This window comes from Zonotrichia albicollis, chromosome 2 (genome assembly GCF_047830755.1).
Source record: "Zonotrichia albicollis isolate bZonAlb1 chromosome 2, bZonAlb1.hap1, whole genome shotgun sequence".
In the NCBI taxonomy this organism is placed as follows: domain Eukaryota; kingdom Metazoa; phylum Chordata; class Aves; order Passeriformes; family Passerellidae; genus Zonotrichia; species Zonotrichia albicollis.
The window spans coordinates 102,563,042-102,584,439 of record NC_133820.1 but is presented as its reverse complement, the minus strand read 5'-3'; the positions used below and the strand labels follow the sequence as shown (position 1 = coordinate 102,584,439).

The window sequence follows — 21,398 nt, the reverse complement described above, 5'->3', positions numbered from 1 at the left end:
AGAGACACTGAAATTAAATTCACAAAGGAAGCATGTGGCAAAGCAGGGAATTTGGACTGCATGTCTCCAGACCAGCATATTAATCACAAAATTAATGCTGTTTTTTTTTACTTTCATCTCTCCCTATGAGACCAGAGTAAAATGCAGTTTTAAGTAGGCATATGCTTTTGATGTTCTGTTTCCAGACTACTTTACATTTTCCATCACTGTTGAAATGATGCAGTACAAACTTATTGTACTGCAGTTGGCAGTGACACTTTAGTGACATGGACTCAGCAGTGCCAGGTTAACAACTGGACTCTGATCTTTGAGGTGTTCTTCAACCTAAATGATTCTGTCACTCTAAAGTGACAACACAGAGCCTTTACCTATTCAGAGCTAAATGCATGATCAGCTTTGCTGACGTTGAACAAGCATTATTGGCCATTATTGTAGGCCTGGGGAAGAAGTGAGAAAGGAAGGGTTATTGAAGACAGATGAGAAGGCAGCTGCTTGGTCAAAGAATTTGACTGCCTGTCTCCAATCACAAATACCAGCATCTTTACATCAAGTTCTTTTTCTGGAAATGAAAAAGTATTTTGTAAGTAACTTCTGACTGGGGTATTTGCTCGAGCTTTTGCTTTCTTCCGACTTCACGCAACTGCAGATGGTAGATTCATAGAATGGTTTGTGTTGTAAGGGACCTTAAAGATGATGTAGTTCCAACCCCCTGCCACAGGCAGAGATGTCCTGTACTAGACCAGGTTACTGAGAGCCCCATCCAACCTGGCTTTGAATACTTCAAGGGATGGGACATCCACAGCTTTTCCGGGCAACTGTTCCAGGGCCTCACCACCCTCATAGTAAAGAATTTATTTCTAATATCCAATCTAAGCCTATTCTGACTCTGAGAGCCTGTTAGCAGAGCAGCCCCATGATGGTTTACCTTCATATTATCAATGGATTTAAATTGTAAACTGTGTCAGTGTGCATGTCACACCTCCAAAGCTATGAAGCTAAAGCAACAGGGAAGGAAACTTTGACCATGTAAGTAGGAATAATTTTTAAACATGGTGTGTCTAGCTAAATATTCTTAGCAAAGCTGTTAATGAATTAATGGGTGAAAAATTATTTAAGTTTCACATTTTTGTTAATTATTAACTCCACTAATCAATTGAATAAATAAGTTTTGGCCACTATTTGATATCACTAAAAGACATTGCTATTATTCAAAAAAATATGTCGTTTGCTCAGAACACCAGAAGACATCTTAGTGATCATTCTGACATCCATATAAAAGAAGTCAGATTTCTGTTTCATGCATTTTAGACACACCTAGTATATTTGGCATCACTTTTTCTTGGAAGACGGAAGGAGACTGCAAAACCAAGGATATAAATTTTATTGATCAATCTCAAACTTCTGGAAAATTGATCAATAAATTTCCATATTTAGCAGCATAAATTTCTGCCTCACGACAAGATCAGTACTTGTGCAGACACAGAAATGGCCAAAGTAGAAACTTACAGCAGCACCACAAAACAGGTACTTTAAGAAATAATGACTCTTGGAGATCATGGTATTACTCTCACATTTTTTATAGTAAAAGTGTGTAATTTTTCTATTTCAAGATTTTGTCACTGCAATTCCCATCTTTCCCAGAATGTTATAAACTTATCCTTAGCTTTTCTGCATTTTCTGAAAATCCTCTTCCTGCAAGATTTCCACTACCCCCCACCACTGCAATCTACTGGTTTAACCAGTTTCCAAGAGAAAGGCTGGTGGGTAGTCAGGGCAGGGACAGAGAGCTGCCACGTCAGCAACAGGAGCTGTTTAGGGTTTTATCACCACCATCTGCTTTTCTCCCTGTTGCAGAGGCTGCAGCCCTCTGCTCCTGGAGCAGAGGGAGCATCTACCTGGTCCCTTGCAAAGGTGGGCAGCTTCACCTGGACTGCTACAGCTGCAGGTTTAAGCCAATGCTGTGAGTAGATGTGAGAGGAACATTAACTAGTCTGTATAAATATGTGGATGCTAAAGCCAAAATGATGCAATTGGCCTTCTCCCTTGGCAAGGGTAATGCTGAGCATCAGCAACTTAACTCCACAAAGGGGAGTAATAACAGTAAACCAGCATTTGGGTAGAAGCCTTTTTCTGAAGCTCTGTAATGGTTTCTGTGCTTTTTATTTTTGAGATGCTCTGCATGCTGCAAAGGGCAAGAGAGCCAAGAGCTAATATGTACCTCCCCTCCGGAAAAAGCCTGAGCGTTCTCAGAACAAGCTTCGATTTTCAGGCACTGAAACAATAAACCCCACTTAAATCCTCTGCTCGTACAGAGCTGCTATTCAGTGTCTATCAATTTAAAACACTTTCAAAGGCTGCTCTGCGAGGACTGGGACTGTGCCCATGCCCAAAAGAGCACACTGTTTTTGAAACTGATTACATTTACCTTGGATTCTTAAGAAGCCTTTAGGCTGACAGAAAAAAAAAAAAAAATTGCCAATACCAAGGCATGCTGATTTGTTGGAGCAGTAACTGATCATTTCCATACTTGTTTTACTATTCTCAGTCTTCACTACTCAATCCAGCCTGAATCCTCAGAATGAGCCTGAGAAACACAGGACAGGAAGCAAAGGTGTTGCTGAATCTAAGATGCATCTTCTCATCCTTTCAGAACCATATGATAAATTTTAATCAAATTCATTTAAAAAGTGGTCAGATTATTATTTCCCTTCCCCATAGCATATATAAACTTGTGTGAAAGCTGTTAGAAGCTGACTGCAGGTATCAGGCTCTCTTTTTTGACCCTTAGATCCTTTTATTATGTCTTCTTTTCATGGCTTATGATCCCCTCTCTGACCACGTATTTGTGTAATAAGCATGGTCTAAGAAAAATGGTTGGCAAGAAAATAAACACACCAAACCATTGCTTTAATCAATCCAAGCATCTCTTCATCCACTGAGCTTGTAATCTCTGCACTAGGACAATTATGCAGATAAAGAAAAATTATCACAGCCTATTAGGGAAGAGGTAATTATGGCCATTTCAAAGTTGAGTGCAATTAGAAATGGGTGCTGATTTATAAGGTAGTTAGTACTCAAACACACGAAGTGCAATCCTGCTAACAAGGCCATTCACAGCTTCTGCAACCCTCCTCTCCTTCGTATCTGATATTGTCAGATTGTGGGTGACAATCTAGTAACACATTTGAAGTCATTTATATGAGCTTTTAATTTTTTTTTTAACAAACCCTAGAACAAACCAATTTCTTTTCTGTTCACCCAGAAGAATCCATTGCTGCAGTTGCCTTCCAAAGTACAGGCTGTGTATACTACATCAGATCCATAAAATCTCTTCAATACAATGGTAGACAGTCCTTGTTTTCTACCTTGCACCTGAGTACCATTTTCTCAGGTAAGAACAGGCATTTATGGAAAAAAAAGTCACTGTGTTGAGTAAAGGTGAATTTTATTGAAGTGATGGCCACATGAAAAGGCCACCAAAAACATATTTCCAAACAAAATACTTATCTATCCAGACTAGCAATTCTGAAATTACTACAACAAATATATATTTATTTCTTCATACACTTGGTTTCTCAGCTTGTGAGTGGAGACTGCTATTTGCAAGACTTCTAAGTGAGATATTTCCACAGTACCAACAATAGTACAACTAGCAGGTGGTTTAGGAAGTATTGGTGCACTGGGTGAAGCTAAGGCATAAGCCAAACGAAGCATGTATGTTTAATCTGGCTTCAAAGTCACTTAGTACAAAGTAAAGAGCATTTTCAGGCATTCCACCACAATTTCATAATAGATCATCTCTTATCACAGCAAATAGATGGAGGGAGATAGATGAAGAAGATTTAAATCTAGAAAATAATATAAGCCTGTATTCTCACAGTTCTACTTTGGGGAAGGAGAGTCATGAAAGAAAAAAAGCAACCTTACTCTCCAGTGTATAATTTCTAACATGGTTCCCTTTGGCCATCCTGAACCCCACATTCAACTGGCCATATCTATACAACAGCCTGACAAGTTCTGATCTTCCTGTCTTTCAGCTGGAACACTTTCATCTGTTTGCACAGATGAGTCTCCCTTCTGGATAAAAGGAAAATGAAAGACATAAAACCCATTTCTAAGTCAGCATTAGAGAGCTGAAAATTCAGCCACAGCGCAGGTTTGGGAATGCTGAATCACTCCCATTTTTGGTTTTTACTTAATATATAATCTGTATAGTGACAGCAGAATTACTATTATTATTATTACTTTTATTATTATGCCCTCCTAATGCTTGGGCTGAAGGAAGGCTGTTAAAAGATAAAAATCAGTCCTAAGCTCATAAACATTTTGGGCAAGGGTGATATTTTCTGTGAAACATTCTAATAAATTGGCACTGTAAAGAAAACAAAAGGAACCAGAAAGCAAAGTCAGCACAGTGCTCTTCCAAACAAGAGCACCACACTATATTAAGAAGCAGCAGTCCTAGTTAAAACTTTAAACTGTTTTTTGAAAGCAAATCACAGCTACAATGCTGTACATTAAAATGCAAATATCTGACATATAAAAAGTTCTCTATGCAAAAGAATCCTGTTTCTAGTTCACATTCTTCTATGCCATTTACTCAATTGTCTGTTAAACTTTATTTTCTTACGGTCAGTTTACTGCTTTATAGGTAAGTTCTAGCAATCTTAGCAACACAAAACAGTTTAGTAACAATTATTAAAATATTTTTATACTAATTAACATCTCTATCTTTCATTGTAAAAAAAATATATTAATGCAAGTTGTTCACGCCATTCGTAAGTACAGTACTGAAGTTTTACAAAAAACAGTGAGCATGCAGCTCAGACTTGAAAGAAGAGAATAAGCAACTGGTATTTCATACAGCCAGTGATATATGATACTTGCACACCTTTATTCACAGCTTACAATGTTCAATAATTTACAGTTCTGAAATATGTGCATTTTAAGAGGAACTTGTCACAGCTCTTAAGCAATAGCAGAGACTAAATCAGGTCAGCAGCAAACAGAGTGTGAACTAAGTGAGACAAAGCCATACCCTTCTACTCATGTGCTTAGGAGGATGACTAGCACTTATTTTTATCCATGTTTTAAATCTCTCCTGTTGCTGTTTTGGCATTCTTCGGAGTGACATTACCAAATCCAGTTGAATAAGGAGTTGGAATCCAGCATCTGAGATCTGGTCCAAATCATTCCAAAGGCAAATGCAAGAAAGCCTAAACACAGCCTCCTGCTTGCTACCTACAGACGCCTGAAAGACTTGTCCCTCACACTACTGTTGATCAGTTCTATGTTCTGAAAGTTCCCAGAGGATGCTTTCCCCAGCAGCACAAACCATAAAGGTTCCAGTTAAAATATATATTGGAAGGGAAGAAAATAGAAGTGCGTAAAACAGTGGAAAGGAATTAAAATACCTAAATAAAGCCTGTTGGCTTTGTTGAATGTGTACTGAAATATATGCAACAAGCAAAAAATTAAACCAAAAGCAAACTCACTGAACAGTTGATTCTCAACATGTTGTTGCCATTCAGCTGTTCATATGTTCAGATTAATCTCAGTCTGAAATAAGGCAATATTAAAGGGACAAGCATCTTTTCCTCAGAGCTAAGGTAGATAGGAAAGGAAGCGCCCTATTTAGTATTTGTATGGGTACCAGGGAAACACTCTCTGTAAAACACAAGGAATATGAAAATATGAGTGAAAAAGAGAGAAAAACTCTGGTTTAGACATAAGCAGGATTCAAACATGTGTATGCTTTTTAAAACCTTACAAATAAATTAAGATGGAGAAAGGTATTATGGACTATATAAGGTAACAGACAACTGAAGGTAAAAAGAGCTGCTGTGTTGATAATAGAAGAAGAGATGGTAGAAATTTATTTTTCTTGGGAAAAACCTATAACATTCTGTTGAGTAACCTGGAACAGAGACCATCTCATCTGTGCAAATATCTGCGCAAACAATGTACACACACAGGTAATGGAGAGAATAAGATCTTCAATCATTAGAACATTTAAAAAATGCATCTATTGACAAAAGCTTCATTCTTTTCCCTCAGAAGTTGATGTTATGACCTGTGGGCTCAGATTCATTCTTTAGTGTCTTCACTATGACTAAGTCACTGTGAGTAGTCTTGTCATCCAATTAGAGACATTGTTACAGTAATGGAACATTTTTTCCTGGTCTTTTCCACAAACTTCCAACCTCAGATTAAAAAGCCCTTGCTTAAGCCCTTTCTCACAAAGCTTCAGCTCACTTAGGACCTCTGAGTCTTGGAGTACTATCCTAGGGCCTCCATAGATGCCATTTATCTCTGTTATAGTACCATGCCCAAGTGTGACAAGCACTGTATTTCATACAGATTTTTGCACCCTCTACACTTTGTGAACTGTTGCCTTCATGTTCTGCAAAAGCAAAATAATTTAACAAAGACAACAACTTTAAAGCAGAAAATGCCCTGTTTCTTAAATATCTTACATTTTGTAGCCTTCACAAGAGAGGAAATAATTTTAAATTTCTTAAATGTGCAGAGAGTAACACTAACCATATAGATTAGCTAGCTGACAGTGATATGTGAAAGCAACTGTAAACACTTTTAAATGCTTAAAATCTAAACTCTAGTTATTCCAGTTAATATAAGGTCAAACTTTTAAACTGGTATCAAAAGAACTATCACAGGTTGACAAATTCTGTTTCCAAACTATTTGCAATGAATTTGTCACTTCTCATAGTTCTTATTATCTGTTTTAACCTTTTCAAGAAAAATAGTTCACTGCTGCCAGAGCATAACATAGGACCATCTTTCAGAGCTACTGCAGGCTTCTTTCTTAGTGGAGCCTAAAAAGCTGAAAAAAACCCACACAAAAATAAAATCCTGTAGTTCAATGACACAACACAAACAGATCTACAGGAAGATTTCTCAGTTTTGCAGTTGTGGAATGTTTTTAAAGATGCAGTGTTTCCACTGTTTTATCGAAGTCCTGACCAGCTGTGGAGGTACGAAGCCCACCCAGAAGGCCGTGAGGTACTCTCTTCTTCACCTGAAGGAGGAAGAAAAACATACTTGATATTATGTTAGACATTTATTATGTCAGACAGTACATCATTTAGTTACATATCCTTGCCCCCTTTCCTTGCCTTCATCCTTTTTCAAATGCTGCCCTCAAGCTTGGCGAGAAAGGAATTCACTCTTGGGCTGCCATAGACATGGATTGTATCACCAAATCAACTTGACTAAGAATGTCTGAAAAAGGCAATTTATCACCATTCTCCAGAAAAATCCAATTAGTCTTCATTAGAGGGCCAAATCAACATCAACATGCTTTTAATTTAACTTACATCTTGTTTTTCCAAATGCACAGCCTATCATGGGATGCAATACTTGAACACTTCCCTTTTTAATGTGATTTTGTTCACAAGTTTTAAGTTCTGATATGTACATGTGTTGCTTACTATTTATATTAATTCTAAGATAAAGTATAGGTCAGTTGCTAATGAAGTACAAGAAGCTACAGTTACTGTCATTGAGAAGTGACAATACCCTAAAGAGCATTTAAGAGAAAAAATGCTGCTGAAAGTGTCTCAAGCAGAAACAGAACACTACTGTACACAGAAATCCAGTGTTTATTTCTTGCAAATGCCTATTTTATGTCCTTCCCTAGTTCCTTTATGTCTTCAATGAAGAGCATATTTTAAGATATTTTTAAATGTATTATATTGAAACTAATATAAGATCTGCAGTACTGCCTTGAGAGGACCACTTGAGTTATCTGTTTAGAACATCTGCAAAGAAAATAATTCAACTATATAAACCTCTATTTTGACAAATTTTTTTAAACTCTATTCAAAACATGAACACACTAAAATTTTCAACTTACCATTGTCTTCCTTAAATGTGACTGTTTCAGAAGAAATTATATTTTATGTCAATTTTATGGTACTTGTTCTGTTTATTGAAAACTGAATAATAACTTCCTGACAAAGAAAATGGTTTCATGACTGGTTCATTGGCATTATGATACTAAGTTTTGTTTTTTCTCAAAGGTCTACACAACAGACAGCACAGAACTATATCTTTCCCTTTTCACTTTTCCTCTTTTATGTGACAATATTTTGAACACCACCTACCTTGGGCAATTGCAACCAACTTCCCCTTCTCCTCAGGGCTGAGCTGCAACATGGTGTCTATAACTGGGAGCAGCCGTTCCTTCTCACTTCCTGATTTCAGAAATATGAACTGCAGTAGAACATTCTTCAAGTATTCTAGATTAGCCACAGACTTTTCTCTCTCTTGATTTCTTTCCAATCTTCTTATTTCATTCTTAAGAAGCTGCAGATGAGAAAAAAAAAAGTAATACTGCTTGCCTCACTTAATGAGTAATTGAACAAAGGTCTTTTAAAGAGCTAAAAAATGAATTGTGCAGCTTGCTTCAAAAGGAATAATGCATGTTTAGCAACATATTCAGGACAAAAAAGGAGTGAAAATAAAATATGTGATAATGTTGTAAGAAATATCTTATTGACTAAAAATACCCTTTTGGGATAAAATCTGTGCAGTATACAGATACAATATCAGTGATAAAATAGTAGTAACAGTGGAACAGTTAAATAACTCAGAAATCTCATTATATTAATTTAAAAGCATATTACAAAAGAAAGCTTAGTACATATACAAATGTCTTCAGAAAGCTCACTCATACATTAGTTCATGTGTCTTCTTTTAACAGCTAAAACAGGCTACAAGAACAGGAACCAGACAATGCTTTACTTGGGAATTTCTGCTTTTATCTAAGAGAAAATAGTACAGACTCTTTACTAAACACTAAACTTCCCAACTCAAGAAGTTTTTGACACACTCCTCTCCCACTTCCCCTCAGCCAACTAGAAACTGTGGTGGAAAAAAAACGCAAAAAACTGAAGTATACTCTAGAAGCACTAGTTAGACCTGTAGAATAAAAGGCCCTCCCAAATTAAATTATACATCACCAAATTTTATACACTGGGATTTTCTGACAGATATTTGGTCTAAGAAAGAGACCATGGAAATTAGAGCTGTTCTCACATCTCTTGTGTGTCTGCTAACCTTTATTTGTTCCATTAGGATTGCATTGGTTGCTTCTGATTCACGGAGTAATTCATTCAAGTGATCAGCACTCTTAGTTGTTGTGTTTAGTTTCTGAATCAGCTCATCCTTGCTGAGATCTGCTTGCCACTGAGATGGTTCTGCAATTAATTGGAAAAGAAAACTAAGAGTAGGAAAAAGCACTTGCATCTACTTCATACTAACTTAACATCACAACTTGATTAATGCAGTTTCTTATGAAGAGAATTCATACAAAGTCAGAGTGCAGACTTAACAGGCACCAGTGCTGCTGCTGCATGCTTATTTTCTGATCTATTTCTGTTTATATATTAGAAGGAGGCTGGCAAAATAGTGCTAGAGTACCTTGAGATACCTGGTTTAAACTTATTCCTTATTTCCTACCCATAAATGGAGATTTTCAATATTTATCCATGAAGTGTTCAGTAGACTTTTAAAACAGGATTATATGCTACCATGCATTTTTCTGGTTTTTGGGGACTCCTAAAACATTATTTTTCATGCTGGATTTCACTTTCCTAGGAAAAAAAACCTTATGAATAAAGTACTGTTCTAATAAGTTTCATTAAGATAAATAGAAATTTTTATCCTTTCACTAACAGGGTTAATTAAATCAGCACTTAACTGTCCCTAGTAGAGACTTATCCAGAATACAAAAATTTCTGTAACAATTGACTGACTTGCTCACTCAGTCTTTTCCCTTTAACAGCTCAGAAATACAACATCTTTAAATCACTAAAACCTGTAGAAATGTCCTACTGTAAGTCCTTAATCAAAACTCCTACAAAAGTTCAGGACAGTGTAAACTCAGTGGCACTTCACTAGACTTGTCTTGTACCTAAAAGCATGAAAACACAATGAGCTAAAATATTTTGAGGGCACGAACTTCTGCAACCTATGTAGGCAAGCACTCCTGACAGCCACGTCCTACCTACCAGGCTTTGCTTCTGGTGAGTTCAGCAGTTGCTCCAAGGACTGAACATAGGTGCTGGCTGAGGACACAGACTCTGTGTCTGTTGTTTCCATACCTTCTCCCTCCTCCCTAGCCACAGTGTGCACATCGAGCATGGGAAGGTCAGTGCTCCGCCGCTCTCTCAAGGTCTTCGTTGCTGGATTTGAAACAGCTGGACCTGAAAGATACTTACTGATGTTCATATCAGAATGAAACTGGGAGGGCCATTTCCTAGGTGTGACTGTCAGCGATTGAGAGTGGTACATAAAATAGTCTTCAAAATGCCTGGGAAGGTGAAGTCAAAAGAAAAAGCCAGCTATGCACATAACATTTGTAATAGTAAAATATAGCCCTTCACCTCTGAATGGCCATTCCAGTCAAAGTCTGGTTCTAAACTTGACTAGCAATTTTTATTTCAGTGACTGTGAAACCTTCATGCACAACTGCCTGAAGATGTGTTTTAGTTACTGTAAGAGTAACAAATATCTTTAATGGAAAACAATTTGCTTTTGTTTCAACCAGTCCTGTGGGAAGTGTAAATTCTTCTGTTTTAATACTGTGTGCATGACCCCTCTAGTTCAGTAATAACAGAGCAACTTCTTAAACTGCTACTGCTGCTTGGCAAATGCCCAACTACATCTTGATTAGTGACTATACGGATATGAAAATAGCACTTGAGATTGAAGACAGTAAAATCTTAAATTGGAAGCATCAAATAGCAAGTATAATAAAGAGTATGTATACAAATAACATTCTTAAAACAGCTTCCAAAACACTTTTCTTTAGCTTTACACTTCATACTTGAGGCAGATGTCCAGCATGCTCCAAAACCTGAAACATGACAAGAATACCAAATATTTTCAAAGTAGTTTCCCTCCATCTGATACTGCAGAACAGATATCAGCAGTGCAGATTCTAGAACAGAATTAGTTCCAGTTGGAAGTGACCTACAAGTATCTAGTCCAAGTGCCTGACCGTGTCAAAAGTTTAAACATTATCACAGGCATTGTCAAAATGCCTCTGTTTCAGGCATCAATCAAATCAATCAATGGGGAGCCTGTTCCAGAGGATGACCACTCTCTCAGTAAGAAAATGCTTCCTAATGCCCAGTCTGAACCTCCCCATGGCAGCTCTGAACCAATCCCACATGTCCTATCACTGAATACCAGGGAGAAGAGCTCAGCACTTCCCTCCTCACTTCCCCCCCTCAGGAATCTGTAAGACAGCCATGAGGTTGCCCTCAGCCTGCTTTCCTCTAAATTAGACCAACCCAGAGTCCTCAGCTGCTCCTCATAGGACACTCCTCTCTGCCCTTAACACCACATTTGTTGCCTTCCTCTGGATGTATTCAAGGACCTCAGGATTCTGAAGCAACAGTAAATAATAACAAGGATGTATTCCTACTTGGTATCTGTGAACTGATACAGCATACTGCAGATTTCCCAGAAAAAGTTGCTGGTGATTTCGCAGAAGGAAACACTGTAAGCACATTTTAGTTTCAGACTGAGGTACACAAATTGGTAACTAACCCATGAAAACCTGGTATTCTGCCTGGAAGTTACCTCTACTGCTTGGTTCACTCTTGAGTTGGAAGAGCTGAGCTTCTACTCTGGAGAGCTGCTGCTGAAGTGTCTCTACTGTCTTCCTGTGCTCCTCTTGCAGGTTCCTGACCTGATCTCTGAAGTTGTTCCGGAGAGCTTCATTCTGGGCTGTCAGCTGACTCAACGCCTGGGCGTGCTCTGTTTTGATGACCATGTTCTCAGACTGTATTGTGCAGAGCCTGAAAACAGTGCATGCACAAACAGTAAGACACAAGCAGCAAAACACTGTAAGTTTTACATTTCAAAATTTTTACAGTTTGAGGCAGTTTTCAATTTTCATGCGTATGATTATCTCAGAACGATTATGTGTGCAACTTTTTTCATTTAAAGTCCTCTTTTTACAGGGAAAATCTGAGACTGAAAAAGTTACTTATTATATGAATGCACTGTGCTATATAAACTTGACTTCTATTTCAGAACAAAAAATTCAGACATCTTTGGGAAATAATGAAAGACTTAAGAGACACTGTGGTCTAAACATTCTTAAATTTTAAAACTGCATCATGACTGTTTATAGTATCATACAGGGCATGTCACTTATACTCCACTTCCTACAACATTTATTTACCAAGCACTTGGGACTTCCAAAAACACAGGTTTCTAAGGAGGTAAGTTTATTTTTTTTAAACATCAACTTTTAGTGCTGAGGAGTGTAGCTGTTAGCAAGAAAAATGTCAGTAACTCATCAGTTGTACTTGGTTTGGAGGTACTCCAGAGGCAAACCAAGATTTTCACGGGCAAATAAATACATTAAATAAATAATAATATACAATATAGACATGATATATATTAATATAATAAATAAAGTCACAAGGAATTAAATGCATTTATGGAAAAACTAAGCCCAGAACTTACCCTTATAAGCATTCAGACTTAAACAGAGCCAGAGCAGTGTTTAGGTATAAAGGGAATCTATTGTGAAATGGGTTGTTTCCAGAAAAATGCAGAACATAATTTGGTTGACTACAATGAATCATTATGTAGCTATCAGGAACAGATAAAACTGTACAAAGACAGTGACAAGTCAACAGTTCCCAATATCAATCAGTAATTTCTAATCAATACTTCATGTGACAATCTCTGTACCCTAAATAGAGAAGACAATGATAGATGCTTTTTGTGGAGCTCAAGTATTATGTACTTCTGTGATTTTAGAGGGAGTGATACAGATTAAACAGATTCCATTCATTTTGAAAGAAAAATTAGGCAAATTAAGCCTCTGGCAAGCATAAACCTAAAGTACAGTACTTTCTGTAAGAAAGGGGCTTGGTGGACAAGAAGTGGGTATTTTGTCAGTGAAACTGTTTGCTTTCCATATAATTACCTTATTTTTTTTTTAATAGGAAACATCCATAAAATTTAGTAGAGTGGTACAACACAAATGTGGTGCTGGGCATTAGACTTAAAAATAGTCAATGTGCTTAAAGATGTTAATTTTTAGGTCTGATAGTTAAGAGGTAGAAGGCTTGCAGAAATCTGAAATTCCCCTATCAGCTACTATTTCACTGTCATTGTGGAAGCTTCTGATGGCTTGTGAAAAATAGCAAACAATCCTTTTGAAATCCCTTTAACTTTCTCAACAACAGGCCTATTTTTTGTGAAGTACAGTTATAGGCTTCTACATGTTAAGATCTCAAAATTCAAACAAAATAAAATATCCCTATCTTTTCATCAGCAGACCATACTTTTCACGGAGTTCTGCTTCTTTTGCAACAGTCTCTTGCAGCATCTTATTGTGTCTTTCCAGCAGGGTGTCGTGTTCAGACTGCAATGCCTGGAGTTCAGATGCATTCATCTGTGAATTATGCTGAGCATCTTGCAGCTTAACTTTAAGTTGATCTATCACCATTTCCAACTGTTCCCTGCATGTGGAAGAAGAAGGAATACACAACACACATTTAAAATAATTAAATTATTGCAGAACTTATATGATATCCACAGCATTTTGGATAGTTAATCCAATTTACATATTTATTAATAAATCAACACAGCACTAAGAGCAAAATAATTTCAGAATGTGGCTACAGCAGAAACAATCAGATTTTGTTTCAACACAGATACAAATAAGTTTGCCACATCCCATCTGAACTGCTGGGAATGCAACTATTAGGGTAGGAAGCATGACTGATAGCACTTTCTACTTCAAGGAGGGACAAGACAGAAGGAAAATAATACATGGGAATCAAATGGGAGAAAAAATTTCTTCTTGAAAGTGGTGAGGCTTTTTTTTTCATTTGTTTAGTAAATGCACATCAGTCCAATCAGACCAAATACAGGGGACAAATGGTTGGAGTAGATTTTGAGCAAATTACTAGAAAGCAACATCAAGTCCATAACACATAAACTCAGTTGGTCAGAAACAATTCAAAATCAGAAATATCAGGAAGAAAAAAAATCTTAAGTCACCTGCATTCTTTTTCTACTGATTTCTGTGTTTATATATGCAGACCCCTCCATTATCTAATGAACTGTGTATCTCACTAATCCTTAGGGTTGATACTTGTAAATAATTTCTTTGGGAACCATTTGTCATCTGTTTATTGTTTATCCAATTTGTTTTCAAGATGATTCTCTCTCACAAAAAAAATTATCAATACCAGAACTTCTTAAAATTCTGCAAATAAGAGAGTCAAAGAAATGCAGCTCTTACAGTTTGTCTGCTTCAAAAGCAAGAACGTCTCAAAAACCCCAAACCAGCCCTAAATCCGAGTCCTCCAAGCAGGCACCAGTCGCCCTCTGGTGGATGTTTGGCCGCAATTGCCGGCACCGAATGCGGGTCTGTGTCAGAAACGAATCCTGGCACTGCCCACGTGAACACCCAGTCTGTCACCAAGGGCAGCCATCGGTGACTAATGAAAACAACCTGCACAAACTGATTGACTTCTGCAGTGAGTTGAGACATTTTCTGAAGGAAATATGAATTTACCTGGCTTACGACTGTACTTAAAGTATTTCCAGGGAACTTTTGGTAGTGTAACACCTTCCTTCCAAGTCTTTCCTCGTATGATACAACATACAGGATTTCATAAATATGCAGTAACTGATGACTGAATTGGCTTTACCTACACCTAACCACTCACTCCTGAAAAAGTTCAACGTGAGCTCAGCTGAACTGAACCAATCTGCTCTTTACCTCTTTGGTGCAAATGGCACTTGGCTACTTCACATTAGAGAAAACCATGTGCCCAGTCTACACAGAATGTGCAAGCTAACTTCTGCTCATGAGAGTCATAAAAAACTTCCTAAGATCTTACTTCTCCTTCCAACTGTAACAATAGGTGATCTACACAAAAATAATGGCTAAAAAGACAAATCCAGCTATTAGAAACTAATATAGCACCATTACAGTAGGAACTGACAATACTTCTGTTCAGTCAGGCAGTGCCACAGTCAGATTACAGATCAAGTACAAATATTAGTTTTACCTTTCTTGTTTGGCTCCTTCAGATTCTGTCCTAGCAGTAGATTTACTCTTTTGCTGTTTTAGAACATTATGAACACGAACTTTGTAGCTTTCAAATTCAGATGTAACAGATGCTTGTTCAGCCTATCACACAGAAAACAAAGCTATAGGTTATACTATTGACTATTGCTCCCTTATTTCTCTATAATGAAATGCATCTTACAGGGAAAAAAATTAAAACCACCTGCTTCATTTCCTTCCTTAAAATAGATAATTAAAACAGCGACCACCATAACAAATTTCTTTAGATTTTAACTGAGTATTATGTAATGTGAAACTTGAGACACTGATTTTCAACATACCAGTATTAAAAGAAAGAATACTTGAAAATTCAAAAACTGCATTCAACTGAGAGATTCATAAGTCAGGGGATCTATGAAAAGCTTTGAATGAAAGCAAAGGTGACAGAAAATACAAGAGGTGTAATTCTGTTTCTCTCCAATACTACAAGGGTGACAAAAATTCTAACATGCCATAAAGTTATGCATAATTCTGAGGAGTTAAGTCAGTCTTGCAATGGTATTACACAGCACCAGATATAGTATTCTAGTTGACTGTAAAGGTGTTTGGTCTGTCTTTTCTTCTAAATTCAGCTATTGCCTGAGTTCTGTGGACATACAGAAAGCTGCCTCACATCACAGTAGCTTCATCCTTGACTGTGCACTATACAGCAAAGATTGTTGCCACCCTTCCAGTACTCATGTTGCATATTCCTCTTAAAAAAAAAACCAAAACAACACTGACACAGATTTTCTTTCCTGGAACTAAGGACAAGCTCATGGATTCATTAATCACTCCCATTTACAGGTAACTAAAATGTTCTCATCTCCAAGAGGAGGATTTTGGAAACTTTCCCTTCAGCTGAAGTGGTGACTGAAATTCTACAGAACTGCATCTGAATAGCCACTGGTCCAGATTTTCAGTCTGTACATTTTGTAGCCACTTTTTTTAGATTAATCCTTTGCTTTTCTTCCTGTCAAATTGTGTGGATATTCCTCAGGTACACATCCTTAAATGTCAGCATGATTTCTGTTTTCTACTATCTGCTTTGGTATCCACATTGCCTTTAAAGGGAATTTTCCTTTGCTAATAACCTTGGAATAATATCTATTTTCCATATGTAGGGCATCTAAATAGGAAAGCTAATCCTCCAAGAGGTTCAAGCCATGCCAATATGGAAGATCTACAACTTTGCTGATTTCACAGCATCACAGAGCAAACCACCCCAGACAAGTATTGTAAGCACCCAGGTATGAAGAATACATTTGTGAAACCACAATCCATGTATACCAGCACAACTAAGGCAAACCTCCTGTAGCAGCAATCACAAAGTTTGTCCATTTCAGTTCAGCTTTTTAAAATGTAGAAGTTCTTTTGAGAGGCTGCATTCAGCTGCTGCTTACCTGCAGGATGCACCAACCACCACACCTACCATACACCAGTGCCATAGAGTAATGCAGTAATCCCCATAAAGGTGGTTTGAACATAAAGAGTCCTGCTACATTTTGAATCTGTTTGTCTCCAATGCAAACATTGCATTCCAGGACCAAACAGGGTTATATTAGCAAAAAATTCCCAGAAATAATAATAAACTTCAGCAACAGTGTCAGTTTTCCATGAACTTCAGCTGCCAATTAAGAAGCTGCTCATATTTCAGCATATTAAAAGGTGCTTGTAAATATATTTTTCACAGTTTTTTTTTCTTTACAGTGGTATATGTGTTAACTGGTTATATATGAAGCAAGATATATTCAGTTTTTTCATTTTTGCTCTTTTCTTTAAAGATTCTTCTTTTCCCTGAGTGTACACTTACTGAGCATCTTAAATAAACCCTGGGTCCCCACTACCACAAGTTTTTCCCTACTGTAAATAGCAGTATGCAAGTCCAGATGTTCCACCCCAAGTGATACACATCAACCAGGACAGTCTGGCCTGTCCTTTATACCACCACTCAATACTGGGGTAATTCACAATTCCTGACAGACAAAAAGAGAAGAGTGAAAAATCTGCAAAATATTTTTGAAGAAGCAAAGAGTGCAGGTAATCTCCCTTCTTAAGCCTCTAAGATTACTTCTTCCACTGGAATACCTGGGCTGCTCTGCACTCCTCTTGCAGGGTTGCAATTTTTTGCTGGCAAGCACTCATTGTACGCTGGTGCTGCTCCGAGGACGTTCTCAGCTGCTCCTGAACTTTGTGCTTTTCTGATGTCAGTACAGCCACTTGAATCTGAAAAAGTCAGTTGAAAATTTCACTATCATGAAAACTTTTCTTACTTCTCCAAGGGAACATGCCACTGAGAACCTAGGACTCTACTACAGTAATTCCTGCATTGGTGAATACAAAATTAAAATCCAATAAAAATAGAATAAAAAAAATAGACATGGGTTACCATGTAATAATTGTTGAAAAGTGATGCTGTTTAAAGAGAGAATTGAAGATGTAATTACAATGCTGGGGTGGAAGCATTTAAGAAAGCCAACCTCTCTCCCTTGTCTGCTTCTTTCATTACATTCTAATCCATTTCTATTCTGTATACAGATGGACAACACTTAAGATTTTTGCTGACAATGTTGTGCTCTTCTGTTTTTAAACTGAGAAACTTCAATTTTTAAAGAAACATTAAAAAATATATTCCAGTTACAAGCTTTAAACTCCACAGTCCTCTCCTTTGGTGGAAAGGGAAAGAGAAAAAAGACAAGGTAAATCTACTTAATGAAAATGATAGGAAAAAATATTTGGGGAAAGCAGCAAACAGACAAAACTCATTTATGAAAAAGAACCAGTAACCTAAAAGTAAAACCAGCACCTCTTTATTCTTCAGCCTATATTCCATGAGCCCAGTACAAATCACACTCTCACTACTTAAATGAGAAGACTCATACTAACAAAAAGTGAAGTTTCTTGCCTTATAAGCTTCCACTTGCTGTTGGCTGGCTTCCAGTTCCCCTTTCAATGATGCCTGCAACATTAGGTGGTCATTTTCCTGCAAGATAAAATTACCTGGAGATTAAAAAAACCCCTCCAAACCTCAGTAACCTAAAAATTCAGCTACCAGCTGTTTTTTAAAATCTAGTTTAAAAATAGAATACAGTCATTAGCATATGGACTTACAGCTTGTTTTGAATCAGCCAGCTCTTTTTTGGTTTTCACCAGGAGTTGTTTTATCTTGGCATTTCTTTCCTCATCCTGTTGCATAGTTGACTGAAGTGACTCTAAGGCAGAGAAAAACAATTATATGCAAAGGAAACTTCCCCTGTTATATTTCCTTAAAAATGCTGGAAAACATTTTTTAAAATTCTAACAGATTCCTTAAGAGTTGTGAACAAGTAATTTACACTAACTTTAGTAAACTTTTCCTAAGTTATCACAAAGAGCTTATAATAAGTGAAATGTTTTTACATTTGAGCATAGGAAGAAATGGAATTTTCACATGGTAATCAGTAAAGTTTTATGAGTGTGGTATATCTGAATGAAACCCTTGTCAGTCATCAATATTTAGAACTTCTTCATAACTTTATCAGGTAATAAACACAGTATGACAGGCAGGTAAATTGGCTTTTAAGTGCTGAACACTGGATTAAGTGATTGATAACCTAGTAAAGGTTCCTCTAAGACAAAACTGCTTTCCTAATGCAACTGTTTTAGTATTCCCTGCAAAGCTTACCCTCACTTCTGACCTGAGGAGCTGTTTCTGAATTGTATCTTTTACCACTGTTAACTACACCATAGTGACTCTTCTGTTTATAGTTTACTTACTTATTTCTTCCTGTAGGGTCTCTTGCTTCTGTTTCTGAATCCCTGTTTCTTGCTCAAGATCTTCTATTCTGTTGTCTTTATCAGTAATCTTCTGATTAAGTTCTTTAACTAGCCTTTCATAATCAGCTATTTCCATATCCATCAGTGTACTCTTTTGAGCATCCTGCAAGGTACACAAAATGAAGTTAGAGCTTAGAATTTCCCTTGCCTGCTAAGACTTTTGTAATTCTGTAAAAAACTATATTGCCCATCAGACAAAGATTTTGTTTTTACCTATATCCACAAACATAATCCATCCACTGGGTTTCCACATCCTCAGTAAATAATCTGTTTTCAAACAAGAATCAAAAGCTTTGAAACCTGTGGCTAGTTCTATCATTAGATATTTTGTATGTATTAGTTTTTGTCATCTTCAGTCCTTACAACCAAGGCAATTTCTTAACAGTGCACTATACATGTACTCCAGACATGTGAATTCTATTCTTATTTCTACTCATTAAAGGCCACATAACCCAAGCTAAACAAACAAAAAATAAAACCAAAACCAATTCCAAAAGTACATTTCAGCTCTTCAAGCACACAACCAGGGGCAAAAGCCCTTACATCCTCTCTTTTGCAAACCTCCAGCTTTAAAAACCTCAGAACAGAAAGGGAGGCATTCAACATAGCCAGACGGGCCAAAATCTTTGGTAGCCCATTAATCACTAACATGGATAGCAACTCTACCTTTCTGGCCAGCTCTAGTTCTTGCATAGTTTTCTGCAGATGTTTCTTTTCCTTCTGAAGTTGCATCTGAAGCTCCTCCATTTCTCGGAGAGCACCATTATGTTCCTGAAATTTAAACAGTTGTCAATTATGCAGTCCAGTTTCAAAATAGATGCTAACATCTTTCTATACTTAGACACACACACACACACACACACATACACACACACACACATACACACACACACACACTTGTGTTGTACAAAGACAGCTGACTTCTTTCTTGGGAAATCACTGTGAACCAGAGAAAAACCAACAATACTATGAAGTGGTTTTCACATTCTGTATAACTACCCCTAATTTGAACTGATATCCTTGCAAAGTTCTTTCAATGAACAGACCAAGTTTTCAAAAAAGTCCAGTAACACAGAGGGAAAATGCAGAACCTGGTGTATGCAAACACAGTTTACAAAGGTTTAACAGAAATCACATCCATTGAAAGTATTGCTTCAGCCCATTTACCATCTCTATGAAGTACTACCTTTGTTTTCTGCTCCCTTAGAAGTTTTTCAGCCTCTAGCTCTTTGTCAGCCTTTGCTTTGGCTCTTTGTATCTCCAGTATCTGAGTTTCCAGCAGCTTAGCATTATTTTGCACTGTTTCAACACGAGCCAGGAGGTCTTCATTAGCAGAGCGTAACTGATCATGCTGAAATTAGCACAGTAGAATGGTAAAAACATAAGCTGAACTTATGTGCAATGTTGACAGATAAAATGTTTTCTGTATTTAAAAAAAATACCCAACACTGATTTCTATCCAAATCCCTTACAAACAACACTCCTACAGATGAGTCTTGTCCAGCTCAATTCTTTTAAACCACATTAATAAACAGGTGAAATTAAAGCCATTAGCACATTTTGGTTATTTTGTTCAGTTAATTTGCCCAGCTTTCTATAAAATGGCAAGAATCAAAATAAATCTGAAAAAAATACTCAAAAACTCATGCTTTCTGCATGAGTCACCTTCTCCTTGCAACAATACAGTATTTCAAATACACACTTCAAATAGAGCTGCTGTATTTATAAATAAATGATCATACTATTAATTCCTAATAGAGGCTGAACTGCAAACTTTGACTGAACCACCAAGTCTTCCACCAGAACAGAGTGAGAACTCTACTGCATCAGGCATACTTTTGCAATGCCTTTAACAGATTTAATTTTGACATTTTCAATGATGTATCCTATTCTTTATTTTGCCTCTTAAGAATGAGGTAAAAGTGAAAGATGTCAACTACCTAAACAGTGTTTTATTTACAAATTCTTTACAACAAACTTGAAAAATGCAAAGCCTACATAATCAGCAGAATATATACTATTATTCCTTATTTCTTCCTATTTACTGGGAAGAAATTTACTACTGCTTTTTACTACTGGCTTGTGTTTATAAGGAAACAGTGGCCTAGGTGGATCTCCGGTGTAAACTCTGGGAGTTTAAATCCTAAATACCAAACCCATTGCAGTTAGCTCTGGAAAAATGTGTCTCACAGCCCCTTAATTACTATTTTAGGCTCTTCTGAATGCCTCTATAGTACTCTACAATGCATCTTAAAGTCTAATCCTTGTGAAAAATGCAAAATTCATAACAAATTTTTATGTTATGTATATGTATATTTAAATGTTTTGTTGAGTAAATAAAAAAATAAAAAACCCAAAGCCAAATTTTGTTGTAGAAGAAAAAATGTCTCAGTTAAAGGTTACTGCACTTTATGAGAAGTGTAGGTGTGCAATCAGGAGAAACACTGCAAGTTTGATACTTGCAGCA

At 36.9% G+C, this 21,398-nt stretch overlaps 1 protein-coding gene across 1 annotated transcript in view; it reads right to left on the bottom strand.

Moving 5' to 3' along the window:
- Positions 1-3,874: 3,874 nt before the first annotated feature.
- GCC2 (GRIP and coiled-coil domain containing 2) overlaps positions 3,875-21,398 on the bottom strand; it is a 30,685-nt gene continuing 13,161 nt past the window's right edge. Inside the window, exons 11-23 of the mRNA XM_005487979.4 lie at positions 20,118-20,282; positions 19,598-19,702; positions 18,872-19,034; positions 18,227-18,327; positions 18,021-18,098; positions 17,204-17,341; positions 15,078-15,199; positions 13,338-13,514; positions 11,614-11,831; positions 10,035-10,229; positions 9,082-9,221; positions 8,127-8,328; positions 3,875-7,039 (exon numbers count right to left, since the gene is read on the bottom strand). Coding sequence (XP_005488036.3) covers positions 6,969-7,039; positions 8,127-8,328; positions 9,082-9,221; positions 10,035-10,229; positions 11,614-11,831; positions 13,338-13,514; positions 15,078-15,199; positions 17,204-17,341; positions 18,021-18,098; positions 18,227-18,327; positions 18,872-19,034; positions 19,598-19,702; positions 20,118-20,282 — 1,875 coding nt within the window. The 3' untranslated portion in view covers positions 3,875-6,968. The remainder of the gene's footprint in view (positions 7,040-8,126; positions 8,329-9,081; positions 9,222-10,034; positions 10,230-11,613; positions 11,832-13,337; positions 13,515-15,077; positions 15,200-17,203; positions 17,342-18,020; positions 18,099-18,226; positions 18,328-18,871; positions 19,035-19,597; positions 19,703-20,117; positions 20,283-21,398) is intronic.